This window comes from Hippocampus comes, unplaced genomic scaffold, assembly GCF_001891065.2.
Source record: "Hippocampus comes isolate QL1 unplaced genomic scaffold, H_comes_QL1_v1.1 scaffold34, whole genome shotgun sequence".
Taxonomy (NCBI): domain Eukaryota; kingdom Metazoa; phylum Chordata; class Actinopteri; order Syngnathiformes; family Syngnathidae; genus Hippocampus; species Hippocampus comes.
This window is the reverse complement of record NW_017805008.1, coordinates 425,733-442,018: the sequence shown is the minus strand read 5'-3', so window position 1 is coordinate 442,018 and position 16,286 is coordinate 425,733. Positions and strand designations below refer to the sequence as shown.

The 16,286-nt window shown below is 42.9% G+C and overlaps 1 protein-coding gene and 1 long non-coding RNA gene across 2 annotated transcripts in view; both read right to left on the bottom strand.

Annotated features, from left to right (window-relative positions):
* Nucleotides 1-2,713, bottom strand: part of LOC109510023 (uncharacterized) — a 4,202-nt gene extending 1,489 nt beyond the window's left edge. Inside the window, exon 1 of the mRNA XM_019860005.1 lies at nucleotides 590-2,713. Coding sequence (XP_019715564.1) covers nucleotides 590-2,609 — 2,020 coding nt within the window. The 5' untranslated portion in view covers nucleotides 2,610-2,713. The remainder of the gene's footprint in view (nucleotides 1-589) is intronic.
* Nucleotides 2,714-8,511: 5,798 nt separating this feature from the next.
* The window catches only part of LOC109510034 (uncharacterized), a 15,358-nt gene continuing 7,583 nt past the window's right edge, over nucleotides 8,512-16,286 (bottom strand). The window contains exon 3 of the long non-coding RNA XR_002167045.1: nucleotides 8,512-8,595. This is a non-coding gene — a long non-coding RNA (uncharacterized LOC109510034). The remainder of the gene's footprint in view (nucleotides 8,596-16,286) is intronic.

Genomic DNA, 16,286 nt, shown 5'->3' with positions numbered 1-16,286 from the left:
GTGGCTGGCTTCAAAAGTTCGTTGCACGACATCAGCTGAGCAACGCTGTCTTGTGTGGTGATCGAGTGGAGGTCAAGTTCGGGACAGTGAGTGAGTGGAAAGAAAGCCACCAGGTCTTTTACTCGTCTCATTTTGCAGCAAATAGTCCTAGCTTTGTTATATTTTGTCATGTACCTGTACTGTATGCTGCAGTTTTTTGGGAAATATATTGTTGCACTTTGTTGCTTGTGTTGTCACACATGTATGTTGTCCAGGACATATACCAGTTGTTTCACTGTTCTCATGAACAAAAAAAAGTATGGCAATACTTTAATGCTTTTTCTGTAAAATAACTGCACTTTCATTGTCTAGCAATAATACATACTCTTATCAGCTTCTGTTAACAATGTCATTAACTTATTTCAACGTAGAAATAAAACTGAAATCGGGAGTAGATTTCTAACTTTTGGTCCGGCCCTCCACAATATTTTCTGCTTTTCATTTGGCCCCCCCGGGAAAATAATTGCCCACCCCTGATCTAACATGACTAATCAAAGCTTCAAATATAGTGGTGGAGCATGTTTGTAGTGCAGCAGAGAGAAGTACTCACCAAGAATGTCTGTGGTGGTTGGTTGGTGGCAACTCTCATGTCCTAAAAGTTTTGCAGGTGAGTCCCCTTCTTGCTCTACTGGAGTTATAACATGAGTTTTAGATTGTGCAAGGTCTTCCCCGTGTATTGACACCCTGCCTTCTTTCATCGCATCCGAGTAGTCCACTACTTGATTCAATAGGGCCTGAAATATGGTGTTGGAGCACGCTTTCATTGCATCACTGAAGTACTTTTCCAGAATTTGTGGCACTGATGTTGTAACCTCTGGCAGTGAATGTTTCAATGGCTTTGATGGCTCTTCTGTTTGGTGTTTGAGAACGCTATCATCATCCACGTGCACCTCTTGATAAGTGGATCTATCGGTAGCCTCCGTGATGAGTGCTTGGGTGCAACTGGGTGATACAGAACTTGTGTTTTGTGACAGTTCTTGTAGTGAAAGCGTCTCATCATGTGGACTGGTTTTGATGGTGTTTTCTATCCGGAACTCTTCACACGTGGTGGTTGGACCAGGTATAACTCCTGCATACTGCTCTTTTGAAGGAGATGGGCTCAATTTGGATGCCATGTCTTCATTTGATGTGATGTTCAGTTGATGAACAGAGGCCTCACAGGTGTAAGTTGGGGCAGCCTGGATGTCAACATCCAAGCATACTAAAGTGGGGGATGAGGCTTGAGAGCCACTCTTAGGCTTTAAGTGTTCTGGAGTTGAATCCTTGTGGTGGTCTTCTACGAGTGTGCACAAGTCTTCGTTCTGCTCCCCATTTGGAGATGATCTTGTGGAGGATTTTGATGACACCCTTTCTCTTAATATGACACCCCCATCATCATTATCACCCACTGAAACAAATTCTTGACAAAGGGAACTTGAGTCTGGTTTATCAGCATACTGGATACCATCTTTGGAACATACTGAAGAGTGGCTTCCATTTTCTTTGGATTCAAGTGTTGAATCTTTGTAGAAAACCAGATCTCTTTTAGGAGATCTTCCACTGCTGTTCTCCTCTCGTGGTGATGAGCTCAAGGACTTTGACACCATAATCTCAAGTTCCTGTTCAGCATCAACCTCCAGAAAATCTAACTCTGGTGGAGTTTCACCCCTTTTCTGATCCTCTAGTTGTGAAGGGCTCAATGATTTGGATGTTTTTTTCTGCTCCAAGTCACTATCAACCTCCACAAGAGCTATCCCCTGAGTTGAAGTCAGGGGTGGAGTTCCATCCCCTTTCTGCCCCCTTAATATTGATGGACTCAGTGACCTTGATATTTTATCTCCAACTAAGTCACTATCAACATCCAGATGACCATGACCTGTAGATAGACTTGGTGATAGACTAAAGGATTGTGATGGTTTCTCTTCATCCACACCACTGACAACCTCCAAAGGTTCCAACTGCTGACCAGCAAAGGTAGACGGTGGTGTTGCATCACTATATTGTTCATGGCTAGGTGACAGACTCAAGGATTTAGATGCTTTCTCTTCATCCTCATCACTGTAACCATTCAAAGGACAAGATCGCCGACTGGAAGATCTTGAGGGTGGCTTTGCATCCCTACAGAGCTCATCTCTTGGTGATAGACTCAACGATTTTGATCGTTTCCCTTCATCCACATTCAGAGGATAAGATCCACGACATGAAGATCTTGAAGGTGGTGTTGCATCCCTATACTGCTCATCTCTTGGTGATGAACTCAAGGATTTTGATCGTTTCTCCTCTTCGACATCACTGTAACCATTCAGAGGATCAGATCCCTGACAAGAAGATCTTGAGGGTGGTGTTGTAATCCTATACTGCTCATCTCTTGGTGATAGACTCAAAGATTTTGATCGTTTCTTTTCATCTACATCACTGGAAACATTAAGAGGATCAGATCCCCGACAAGAAGATCTTGAGGGTGGTGTTGCATCCCTATCCTGCTCATCTCTTGGTGATAGACTCAAGGATTTTGATTGTCTCTCTTCATCCACATCACTGAAAACATTCAGAGGATCGTATCCCTGACAAGAAGATCTTGAAGGTGGCATTGCATCCCTATGCTGTTCATCTTTTGGTGATAGACTCAAGGATTTTGATCGTTTCTCTTCTTCCACATCACTGTAGCCATTCAGAGGATCAGATCCCTGACAAGAAGATCTTGAGGGCGGTGTTGCATCCCTATACTGCTCATCTCTTGGTGATAGATTCAAAGATTTTGATCGTTTCTTTTCATCTACATCACTGGAAACATTCAGAGGATCAGATCCCTGACAAGAAGATCTTGAGGGCGGTGTTGCAATCCTATACTGCTCATCTCTTGGTGAGAGGCTCAAAGATTTTGATCGTTTCTTTTCATCTACATCACTGGAAACATTCAGAGGATCAGATCCCTGACAAGAAGATCTTGAGGGCGGTGTTGCATCCCTATACTGCTCATCTCTTGGTGATGGACTCAAGGATTTTGATCGTCTCTCTTCATCCACATCACTGAAAACATTCAGAGGATCGGATCCCTGACAAGAAGATCTTGAAGGTGGTGTTGCATCCCTATACTCCTCATCTTTTGGTGATAGACTCAAGGATTTTGATCGTTTCTCTTCATTCACATCACTGTAACCATTCAGAGGATCAGATACACGGCAAGAAGATCTTGAGGGAGATGTTGCATCTCCATAGTGCTCATCTCTTGGTGATAGACTCAAAGATTTTGATTGTCTCTCTTCTTCCACATCACTGTAGCCATTCAGAGGATCAGATCCCTGACAAGAAGATCTTGAGGGCGGTGTTGCAATCCTATACTGCTCATCTCTTGGTGAGAGGCTCAAAGATTTTGATCGTTTCTTTTCATCTACATCACTGGAAACATTCAGAGGATCAGATCCCCGACCAGAAGATCTTGAGGGTGGTTTTGCATCCCTACGGTGCTCATCCTTTGGTGATAGACTCAAAGATTTTGATCGTCTCTCTTCATTCAGATCACTGTAACCGTTCAGAGGATCAGATAACCGGAAAGAAGATCTTGAGGGAGGTGTTGCATCACCATACTGCTCATCTCTTGGTGATAGACTCGAGGATTTTGACAATTTTACTTCATCCACATCACTGTCAACATCCAGAGTATCAAACCCCTGACCAGTGGAGATCGAGGGTGGTGTTGCATCCCTATTCTGCTGATCTCTTGGTGAAAGACTCAAGGATTTTGATCGTTTTATTTCATCCACATCACTGTCAACATCCAGAGTATCAAAGCCCTGACCAGTGGAGATGGAGGGTGGTGTTGCATCTCCATACCTCTCTGATGGTGACAGACTTAAGGATTTTGATCGTTTTTCCTCTTCCACATCACCATCAACTGCTGCGGGATTAGACTGTTGACTAGGAAAAATTTGGGGTGGAGTTTTCTCCCCATTTTGCTCCTCTGTTGGTGATATGTTCCAGGATTCAGATTGTTTTTCTTCATCCACATTATTGTCAACATCGAGAGAATCAAACCCATGACCAGTAGAGTTAGATGTGATGACATCCCCATGCTGCTCCTCTCTTAGTGAGAGAATCAATGACTTTAATAGTTTCTCTTCATTCACATCACTATCAAACTCCACAAAATCCAACTCTTGACAAGCAGAGGTTGCGGGTGGTGTTGTTTCCTGATGCTGCTCCTCTCGTGGTGATGGACTCAAGGTTTTTGATGGCTTATGCTCATCTAAAGCACTTTTAACTTCCATAGAATCTGACTCCTGATAAGGAAAGTTCAAGGGTGGTGCCGCTTCGCCGACCTGATCCTCTGCCACCTTTTCTTCTGGTGTGACAATCTTATCGTGATCAAATTCTTGAACAATGGGGCTGCAGGGTGGTTTTATATTACCCGGGCTGTCACTGGAACATACGGAGGTAGGGTTGCTTCCATTTCCTGGGGTTTGTGGCTTTAAAGTCAGGTCATTGGAGACAGAAGGCTGTCCTCCATTTTGTTCCTCTTGGGATGAGTTTGACGATACACCGGCTGGTAGTTCTAAATCACTATCCTCAGGACATAATTCCTGACAAGGGATGGCTGGTGACATATCTCTGTTCTGCTCATCTTGGGGTGATGGTCTTAAGGATTTTGATGCCATGTGTACATCGTGTGAAGGATCAACGTAATGAACAAAGCCCTCATAGATGGTTTTGGAGGCTGTCTTTATTGCAGCCTGGACTTCATCATCCAAGCATATTGAGGCAGGGGATGAGGTTGTAGAGCTGCTCTGATGTTCTGAGTTTTTTGGGGTTGATTCTCTTCGGACACTCTGATCTTCTTGATCACCGGTGCACATTTGCCCCTCAAGAGGGGAAGCTAGCACAACATAGTCCACTTTTTCATCTGATGTGACACCATCATCCTCTACATAACCTGACCCTCGACTTTTGATTACACCATGCATGTCCTCATGGGAATCCACGAATTTGGGAGTGCCTGCTTCAGGACGACTTCCATACTTTGCAGCTTCCTGTGCCTGATCATTACGAAATGAGTCATCTTTCCCTTCCGAAGACTTGTTTTCTATTTGCTGCTCACTGTCATTATTGTTCAGGCCATCTACTAACCCAGAGAAAGGTGAACGTGAATTTTCATTAGTTTCTGTTGAGTTGTTGTCTGAGTCCATTTCCTTGTCTCAAAGTATATGAAATAAAATCTATTATCCTGCCTTATTAAGGTCATTATTTCTGAACTTTCATGGCGACAAACTTGACAATTTTGTGTGTGGATGACAATTTTGTGTGTGGATGGTGGTTTGTAAACATAAGCCTTCATGATTGGGTGTGAGCTTTTAAAACCCAAAACACAGCCTTCAATGAATACACATGGTGCCTTCATTGACTAGACATAAGCCTTTATGACTTCAGTTATTCAGCCTTCGATGACCTCATCGGGATTACATCATAGTATGGTCAGGCTGGCTGTCACATGATTGATAGTGAGCATCCAACCCACTGACCGACAACTATTACAATGTTAATACTGGACATATTCAAGCGAGACATGTCCCCCAATGGATATTAAGGTAAGCAGCAATTATATAAATTCAGTTCAATTTGATTAACACTAACATGTCAGTGAGTGGGAAGTGAGTTGAAGGATTGCTACTCACTGGACATATCGTTCGGTAAATCCTCTGCAAAAATGATTTGAGTGGGAGATTTTGCATTTGATAAAATGTTTACGATTGTGCTTGTAGTGAACAGACAGTTGTTTTTAATGTATTGCTTACCTATTTAGCGTGATGAAAATAGTCCAAAAATGAGCAACAGAATCTCCTCATAATGCATTGCAAATTACGACTTCAATATTGACTGGCTTTACAACAACACACCTCTTACTAAGACTGGTAATACAGTCAAACCTCGGTTTTCGAATGTCTCGGTTCTCGACCAATTCGGTTTTTTATGCCTCGGATGACGAACAAATTTCGGTTTTCGAACAAACTGAGCGCACTTGAATGCACCATTTGACTCCTCTCGCCTTCCTTACACGAGGAAGTGACGCTTTGTTGGGTAGACGAGGAAGTGACGTTTCCTCGTGTTGCTTTCCATTGTGAGTAGACGTGTTCAATAAACTAAATAATTTTTAAATTATTTTAAAAAGAGCGTGGTTTCGGCTTTCGAACAATTTCGGATTTCGAACAGCCTTCTGGAACGGATGATGGACGAAAACCGAGGTTTGACTGTAATACAATATTAGTCCAAAGCATTATTGGATCTCATTAGGTTGTTGTGGCCTGTTTTATTACCATGCGGTATTTTGAATTATATAAGTGATTGGGGGGTGGAGGGGGGGGGGGGGCAAGGGGGTCGACTGGGTAGCACGTCGGCCTTAAAGCACAGGCCTTCCTATGTGGAGTTTGCATGTTCTCCACATGCGTGCATGGGCTTTCTCAGGCTATTCCAGTTTCCTCCCACATTCCAAAATCATGCATGACAGGCTCATGGAAGACTCTAAATTGTCCATAATTGTGAGTGAGAGCATGGATGGTTGTTTGTCTATGTGTGCCCTAAGATTAGCTGGCAACCAGTTCAGGGTGTACCCCGCCTATGAACCAAAGACAGCTGGGATAGGCTCCAGCACGCTCACGACCCTTGTGAGGATAAGCGGACTAGAAAATGGATGTGTGGATGGATGGAAGTTATTGCCCTTCTGACCCAGAGATGGCAGTCAGTAAACATAGTTTATTCAGATTAGAGCCCAACAATCACAAAGACTAATACTGTGACATCAACATTTTGAAGGTTGAACATGCAAAAGAAATTGCTCAGTCAGGCTGACAAAAACATTGGACAGCTGAAATATGAGGCTACGAAAGCAATAAAAATGACTTACTGTTTGTTTACACGACATTGGCATGATGGATACTAAAAAAGCAAAATTCTCATTAGTAATAATAATAATAATAATAATAATAATAATAATTGCTAACCAACAAACACAAATATGGTGCTCAGCTATTTTTTTAGGAATTAATCCGTTGCAATTTGCTCTTGAAGGTATTTTGAAGGCATGTACAGTACTGTATATGATTCACAGTTGTTTGGATTTACATTCCACTAAAATTGGAATTAGTTTACATTACAATCACATTTTGGAGAGAGAACTTTCAAACCTCTCTATTGAAATTACCGGTACATAATTATTATCCATGTTGACATAAAAGGCTGCATGAACACTATAAAATAATAAATAAATAAACAAATAAATAAACCCCTTGTTTGTTTACATGACATCTTCTAGTACCTAGAAGATGTCATGTAAACAACACTAACCTTGATTAAATCAAGGTTAGAGTTTTTCAATCTTTTTCAAGCCAAGGCACATTTCTTTCATTGACAAAATCCCACGGCACACCACGAGCTGAAAATGTGAAAAAAGCTTATGTTAACAATTAAGTGTTATATTGTTATTTATAAGCATTTTTTTAACATTGAAAAATAACACTACATTATAAGATAAGATATCCTTTATTTGTCCCGCAATGGGGAAATTTACAGTCTGAGTTCAGAAAGGAAACCACTAGGTCGGGAGAGGGAAAAAAAACACGCTTGAACGATCCTCTTCTGAGGATAATTTAAGTCCAGGATAAAAAAAGACCCTAGCACAGGGGTGTCAAACTCATTTCACATGGTGGGCCACATACGGCCTCGGTAGATGTCAAGTGGGCCGGACCATTAAAATGATACCATACTTTGCTATAAATAACCAAAACAATATGTCTTTCCTTTGTTTTGGTATAAAGAAGCACAAGAACATTAGGAAAATGTTGAAATTTAATGAACATATCTTTTACAAAATATTTCATGAACCACCTTACATTTCCTTCGACAAATGTGCAATTTACTTTTATCATTCACATATATGCATTGCAACTGATCCCACTGATTGTACAAACTTTAACAAGTAATTGGTATTGAAAAATACAGTAATGCACTTTAAGATTAAACAAGATTTATGAAGAAAGGAAGTTTTAAACCATTTACACATGCATATAAAATCTAAAGGTAATCCCTGCCTACACCTTACAAACTAAGGAGAGTGCTATTAAATGTGTAAATGTGAGAGTGCTATTGAAAGCGTCTGCTGTCATGCGTCTGTCTCAGTGACGGACTGAGGCTCTGTTGTCTTCTTCTCTGATCAAAACAGTGTCCCCTTGCGGATACTCAATGAATTGCACCTTATTAAAAATATTAATTCTGTGTCTTTAATGCATTTTTTTCACTTTTAAATTATCCTGCGGGCCTGATTGAACCTCCTTGTGGGCCGGTTCCGGCCCGCGGGTTGTATGTTTGACAACACTACTTTACATAATCATCTTGCGGGCCGGATTAAACTTCTTTGCGGGCCGGATTCGGCCCGCGGGCCGTATGTTTGACACCACTGCCCTAGCACATAAATAAGCATATGACAGTTACAACAAGTCACAAGACATAACATGTAATGAGGGGGGCGGATGAATGGGAAAGGGGAGGGGGAGGAGGGAGGGTCGACCGCGACGCGGCCCGTCTGACCAGCTGCACGGTCCACCGAGCGCTCCGCAGATCATTCCACGTCGCGGGGGAAAAGAATAGGAACGATGAAGACGGTGATGATAAGGATGTGTATGCGTGTGTGATTGTCTGGTTGTGTATGGGTGAACAGGCCGCAGCTGCTCCGTCAAGGTCTGCTCATGAAGACAGTCCTGGCTTATCAGTCCATGGCCGAGAAGGAGGGTGTGATGGTGGGGGCACTAGCTTCCGTGCATACCTTCCATCCAGGGGAAAGGGGTCCAAATAGCGTTGTTTGGGGACAGCTGCCAACAATTTCAGGTGGCCTTGAGTCCGTGGCTGTATCCCTTCACTGGCGTCGATCAGCCAAATCCGCAATTACTTTCCAAAGCACAGCTTCAACTTCTCAAGTTGAAAACCATCATGCAGAGACGCTCCAAAACTGCATCCATTTTGCGGTTGAGCTCAGTCATCGCTTGAGTCTGAGTGTTGTACATCCGCGCCGTGCCGTCCCCAACAAAAAAAAGATCGGCAGCTTCTTCACTTCCAATAAAGCCGCTCCCGTCGGTTGAATTTTACAATAGGTCAGGAAAAAACTGATAGCACCAAACAGCAGCATACCTGCTATCAGAAAGTCCGATAATGTAGATGTCTTCCTCCTCCTCAACGGACGGTATTGACAGGCACACCATTCTCCGCTTCCTCCAAGTATCTAGGGTGTACCCAGCAGCAAAAGTCCCCAAGGGGCAAGTAGTCTCCCCACTGCCTGCTCTTCTCGTCGAGAAAATTTTGTTGATGGCATCGAGAGACCAGCCAACCAATTCCATGTTTGTTTTTAGGATGAAAAATACGACAGGAGGCTAGGAAAAGTCAGACAAAGACAGCACATGGACTGAGTGGCGAGCAGGGAACGGTGGGGGGGTGGGACAGGAGCAGAAGCAAAAGCTTCCGCCTTCGTCGAGAGCCAAGCAAGAATGAGTAGAATTATAAGTAGAGTTTAAGCTTACTTGAGACATTAGTGCTGTTTCACCACATACCAAGCACAACGGAGTCGGTGCCGTTGCATCTCCGGTAAAAGTAAATTTAAACGAAAGATAGCTTTCGTTGTATTCCCTCATGCCGGAAACTTCGCTTGTCTCGAAGCATAAGGCAATTAGCTAGCTGCAACTGCTACCTACCAGTATGGAAGAATACTACACGATTACTCTGCCAGGCGATAGACCACACAGGCATACATCATTTCCCATCGCACACCTGACAATATCCCGTGGCACACCAAACAGGGTTTGAAAAACACTGTTTTAGGTGACAGTTCTTTTTCATTCATTCATTCATTCATTCATCTTCCGAACCGCTCGATCCCCACTAGGGTCGCGGGGGGTGCTGGAGCCTATCCCAGCTGTCTTCGGGCAGTAGGCGGGGGACACCCTGAATCGGTTGCCAGCCAATCGCAGGGCACACAGAGACGAACAACCATCCACGCTCACATTCACACCGAGGGGCAACTTAGAGTGTTCAATCAGCCTACCATGCATGTTTTTGGAATGTGGGAGGAAACCGGAGTACCCGGAGAAAACCCACGCTGGCCCGGGGAGAACATGCAAACTCCACACAGGGAGGCCGGAGCTGGAATTGAACCTGGTACCTCTGCACTGTGAAGTCGACGTGCTAACCACTGGACTACCGGGCCGCCCTAGTTCTTTTTCATAATATACAATACTATACCCCATGGTTGTACCTGAAAGAGTTTCATGAACAAAAAGATGACAACACACTTAAAATCCACTTGTCACACTGTGGTTAAAACCACTCTAATTGTGGGATTTCCATCTCATCCAAATTCGTCAAATTGGCATGATAGGACTTTCCTGTATTCTGACCGACACCCAAAAATGTTGGATCTTCATCCAGCCTAGCTCCAAATCTTGGGCTGAGCTATGAAAACTAGCCAAATTGTGGTGTATTTTAGAACGTCGTGCTTATGCATATATTCTTGGGGGAAATGGCCCCGAACAAAAGACTTTACAAGGTTTATATTTCTGCCCTGTCATTGTCTAGAAACTGGCCCAGGGTGCACCCCACATTTTACCCAGTGACAACTGGCATATGCTCGAGCTCCCCATTACATTATCGGACTAACACTATAGAAAAGGGATGGATGCCGTTTAATTGGACACGTGAATGGCGTGCAGGCACTCCAGAGACTCAACAGTTTGCATTAAAGAAGTTAACGTCGTATGTCCCCATTAAAACGCCAAAAACACAGCATTTTACGTTTTCAATTATGAATACGTAATTTGGATAAAACGGATCAAATGAAAACATTGTTCAAAATGGGGTTTTCATCAATGAAACGGATTGTTTTCAAATACGAGGGTGCTTCACTAATAAGGTGCATTTTTCGGTGTAAGGACTTCAAATACAGATAGAAGGTTATTTTTTTTCAACGTAGTCTCCCAGCACTGTCACACACTTTTTATGAAGTCAAAAGCGTAGCGAGCGATTGTGGAACAGTGCTGGGAGACGACGTTGGGGGAAAAAAGCTTCTTCAACCTGTATTAGAAGATCCCGACAAATTCACACATTTATTGAATGACCCTCCTACTATATTTAAAACAATACTGCCATCTGCAGAACTATCTACAGTAGCACGCCCACTGCCTCGTCATAACATTTAAACCTCTCATTTCAGATGGCGATGCTTAGGTTGGATCGGCCGTGGTCGACGAGTGATGGTTAAACACCATCTCGAGTATTTGTTTATCTGTCTTTGTGTCTGTTGGTCAAGGGCTCTGCCTTTTACCTTCAAATCAGGCACACTTCTCCCAGCACCCACTCGACGAACGAGCTCATCTTTGCGCCCCCCCCACCCCCCCACCTCATTCTCGACACTCACGTGAAGTTGGATGTCACAGTGCTTTCTTTTACCCGCCTTTAAAATTTGGAATTGTGTGTTAGATCAGTGGTTGTCATACATGTCACACCAAGTACCAACCCCCCCGCCCCCCTCAAAAAAAAACTTGGCTCTAAATTATCACCATCAAGACCGCAATTACAACACAGTAGCATCGTAGGTATATGTGTTCAGAAATTGTGCAAGTTCTATTGCAATGAAATATATTTCCTATTGAAATGAATGTACAGTCCGACACCGAGCTTAACATTACATTCACACATTGGTTCTTGAACACTTTTATGAATATAAAACAACTATCCTAAAATAGGGCTGGACTTGTTGGCACGTGCACCTCACAGTGCAGAGGTGCAGGGTTCGATTCCGGCTCTGGCCTTCCGATGTAGAGTTTGCATGTTCTCTCCGTGCCTGCTTGGGTTTTCTCCGGGTACTCCGGTTTTCTCCCACATTCCAAAAACACATATGGCAGGCTGATTGCACTCAAAATTGTCTCTAGGTGTGATTGTGAGTGTGCACGGTTCATCTATGCCCTCCGACTGGCTGGGAACCAGTTCGATGTGTACCCCGCCTACTGCCCGAAGACAGCTGGGATAGGCTTCAGCATAATTAGGAACTGGATGGATGGATGTACTCAACCTAAAATAATGATTTCATTCACATGTATTTGATTAAAATGTATTCATGTTAATTGAAGTTAATAAATAGCAAATGGGGTCGGGTGGTGGCAAGACGCCCCCTTGTGTTGGACGCCTATGTCCATAATTCCCTTCCTGACCACTAGATAGAGGCAATGTAATAGAGGGAAACACAAATTTAGCCTTGTTTTTTTTTTCCAAAAGGATGCACACACGAACTTGTTTTAAATATTAACATGAGTGTCTTGTGAAGAGTGATTGATTACTTAGAATAAAAAAAACGACCAAATTATTTTTTTTCCTCAATATGTGAAACTTTAAAATGTCCCCCACTGTTGGGGGAAGAGCGGCCTCCTCTTCCCCCGCATGTTTGTTGAATATCGGACGAGGAGAATGTTGGTAATCCAAATAAAGGCTGGAGGCGATGAACAGTTACTTCGAAGGGTTTAATTTATTTTTCTGCAGTTTACGAATCGATTCGGGCTCCTGAGGGGTCCAGATTTGAATCAGGAAGCGTAAAAGACACACATTCATGAGATTATATAGAGACAATATGATAATGAGAGGCGGGGAGGTACGCCTCTCATGCGAATCCCGGAAACAAAGAAAGTAACATGTCATCTGACCCAGTGTGGCTGGAAGAAGTTGGGAGTGGTGAGGTGAGACCAGACCACCACTCCCCACCATTTGGTGTGATGGCAGGAACACAGATACTTGAGATAACAGTTCCTCTTTTGATGTTAAACATGTCCTATGGAGGGGGGCCCTAAAAGTGGTGGGGGTCGAGGTGCACTAAAGGTGATCGTAAACACAGTGAGCAGGAAATACCTCCAACAACATTCTACATTCTTTGTTTCTTTCAAATCCAACTAACAGAGAGGAATAATACCTTAACACCACCTACATGGGGGAAGGTGCCTTCCTCCCATGATTTTTTAATTTCTAATCCTGCCAGTATTATAATTCTGAGAATCATCATATTTGCTAATAAATGGTGCGAATTGTATTATTACCAGTTTAAAAAGCTACTTCTCTGACTTTGTCTCAATAATAGCATTTTGCTATTGTAGACTTTTACAGTATAAATAAACAGTATTTACATGATTAAACTATAACCAATGTACTGCACACGTGTGTGTATGACTGTGTTTGTAAAGACTTTTTTGTCAGCTGTTTATCTTTTATGAACGAACCTTTAGCAAATGTGATTTGTTACTGTTGATGTGAAATCTGCAAATGGTTTTTAAAAACAATCAATTATTTTTATAGCATTTTGGGTTTCATATTGAGGAAACAAGCAATGTTGTAATTTTTTTCAAAAGTTAGGCAGACATATCAAGTGTGTATAGATCAAAATGATTTGTGGGCAAGGTGGCATTTTCCCCTACTTCATATAAGAGTCTCAGACAGGGGTCGGGAACCTATGGCTCGAGAGCCATATGTGGCTCTTTTGATGATTGCATCTGGCTCGCAGATAAAACAAAATATTCTTGCTTGTTTAATCCAGCCATCGATTTTTTTACTGCTCATTTCCTGTTCAGGACTCCAGTTGGCTCCTGAGCAATTTTGATTGGATAATACTGGCCTATGTTGCCGTTGCTATGGAAACAAGTAAACGTCCCCTTTTGAATCAGCCCGGTCCGTCATTAGCTCAAAGCTAATCTTAATCGAATAAGATGGCGAAAAGATAAAAAGATGACGAGTATGGTAGACTTAAGGACAAATGGACCGAAGGATTCGCCTTTGTGGAGAGAACAGGTTCTGCGGTGTGTCTGATTTGCAATGACAAAATTCCATCGATGAAACGGTCGAATGTAAAGCGGCACTTTGACACGCGCCATGTTCGCATCAAAATACCCTGCGAGAGACAGCGGAAAGAAAGCGTGCAAGCTACTGAGCAGGATGCAAGCTAGCCAGCAGCAACTCCAGCCCAACTTGGGAACGATCAACAAGCGGTGTTGGGCGTGCCTTCGGGCTGCAAACAGTTCCCAGACATCAGCCGACAACTGGGTCTTCAGGTACCCGGGTCGCTGCAGCTTTAGGAGTCGCTTTGTGACCCAGTTGGAGGTTGCTCAACAGCAAAAGCAACAGCAGCAACTCCGCGTATGGACCCAGCAAGCTGACTATAATTCTACTATTTTTGCTTGATTTTTTCGCAATCGTGAGGAACGGAAAACCATTCACATTAATGGTGGGTATAATCACACAATTATTTAAAAGAATATATTCAGAGGCTTATACTGACATTTTGCTGAAATCACTTTTAAAACACACACACACACACACACACACATATAGCTGTCAGTTTCGCACGTTATCGGCATTAATTTAAATCAATTTTAATGTGATTAATTTTTTTATAGCGAGATTAATGTGGCAACACGTCACAGCGGCAACACGTCACCGCGGATGTTACGTTGCTCTATAAATAAACCGAAAACAAAACAAGTGCGCTGCACAGTCCACGCCCATGTCTGTTTTGCCAGCCACGGCAGCGCAAGACACCGAAAATGGATACTTAAAGAGTTTATGAATGGAAAGTTTGCTTTTAAAAAGTTGCCAGATGGTTCCACTGAAAAGACCAAAGTTACCTGGATGTTTTGCAGTCGTAAACTGAGCTATCATCATAGCATGTCGAGTCTGAAATACCACTTAATGGCCAAGCACACAGCTGATATGAGTACTCCGCCCCCTCGTCTAAGATAGACAGCTATGGATAATTTCAAAGCGAAGAAAATGGATAACACGACGAAGAACAAATTTGCTGAAGCCAAAGCATAATGTATGGCTACTGCATGCAAGCCTGTCAACATTGTCCACAGCTAGACTCAAGCTGAAATCATTCGCATTGCATCTAACGTCTCCGCTGCGGATTGCCAGCGAGAGCATCCATTACAAGCTATGTACAGAAATTGTACGTAGCGGAGAAGGCTAAGGTACACCAAGCGGGAGAAGACACTGTTTCGGGAGAGAAATAAGAGACTAGGTTGATGAGCCTCTGGTGAATAAAGAGCAGGTTGCCTGTTGAGTACGATGTATGCCACTTGTTACTTGTTTGGAAATATTTTATGTGGAAGGTTACTGTGTTCGGCGTCCATATAAATAAAGGGGGTGGAGCTTCCCTGTGTTCGTCTGACAGTGACGGTGCGCTGAGGCACGTCGAGAGTTCAGCGGTGCAGTGGTAGCGACCACATCGAAAATAAAACGTCTCCAGTGTTGTGCCTCGAACCAAGTGTAGGCGTCCGAAATGATGTCTACACAAAAACATAGAGAGACTTCTGCGCAAGAAGGACCAACAGAATCAACATAGCCTAACTGCTGTGTTCAAAGCAAACTTGAGAAAAACGAAGTATGCAACCATGGCTTAAATACACTCTTGGCTGAGTACTAGTTTACCTTAGATTTGCACTTTATACTTTTACATATATATATTGCTCTGTTTTGATTCCCTAAAAAGAGCTGTTAGAGGAGCTGTTGTGTGACAAAATATTTTTTTCACTGTTGTTGGACAGGAATATTGTATGAAAGATTGTGTGAATAACTGCTCCAAGTGAAAAATGTTCATGTAAAATTGAAAATCGAAATTGTTGTTTCAGTAAATATTTGCATTTTGCACGTAGAAAACTGATCCATGATTCCATGTTGATGAGAGCATTAAAACGGGGAAAAAATAGGACGAAAATATATAAAAGGAAATTCAGAAACGATAAAAAATGTGTGAGTAATCACGATTAATTCTGAGTTAATTTGACTTAATTATGACAGTTGCGTTTTTAATTAGATTTAATATTTAAATCGTTTGACAGCTCTAATATAAATACAGTAATCCCTCGTTTATCGCGGTAGTGAGTGTGAGAGCCACTGTCCAGGATGAAACATCCAAGCTCCATGAATACATCAAGGAGAAGGCTCCAACGGATGACGTACTCAGAGAATGCCTCAGACAATGGGGAACAGAGGATGAGGTGCTGGAAGAGGGGCCATCATGGGAGGACAAGCCCCTACACGGGATGAACCACCGGACCAGAACTGAAGTGGCTGATCTCAAGTCCTATCAGTGGCGAGTGGCTAGAGAGGGCTGGCCTGAAGGAGAGCACAGAGGCACTCATCCTGGCTGCTCAGGAGCAGGCCCTGAGCACCAGAGCCCTTGAGGCCCACATATACCACAC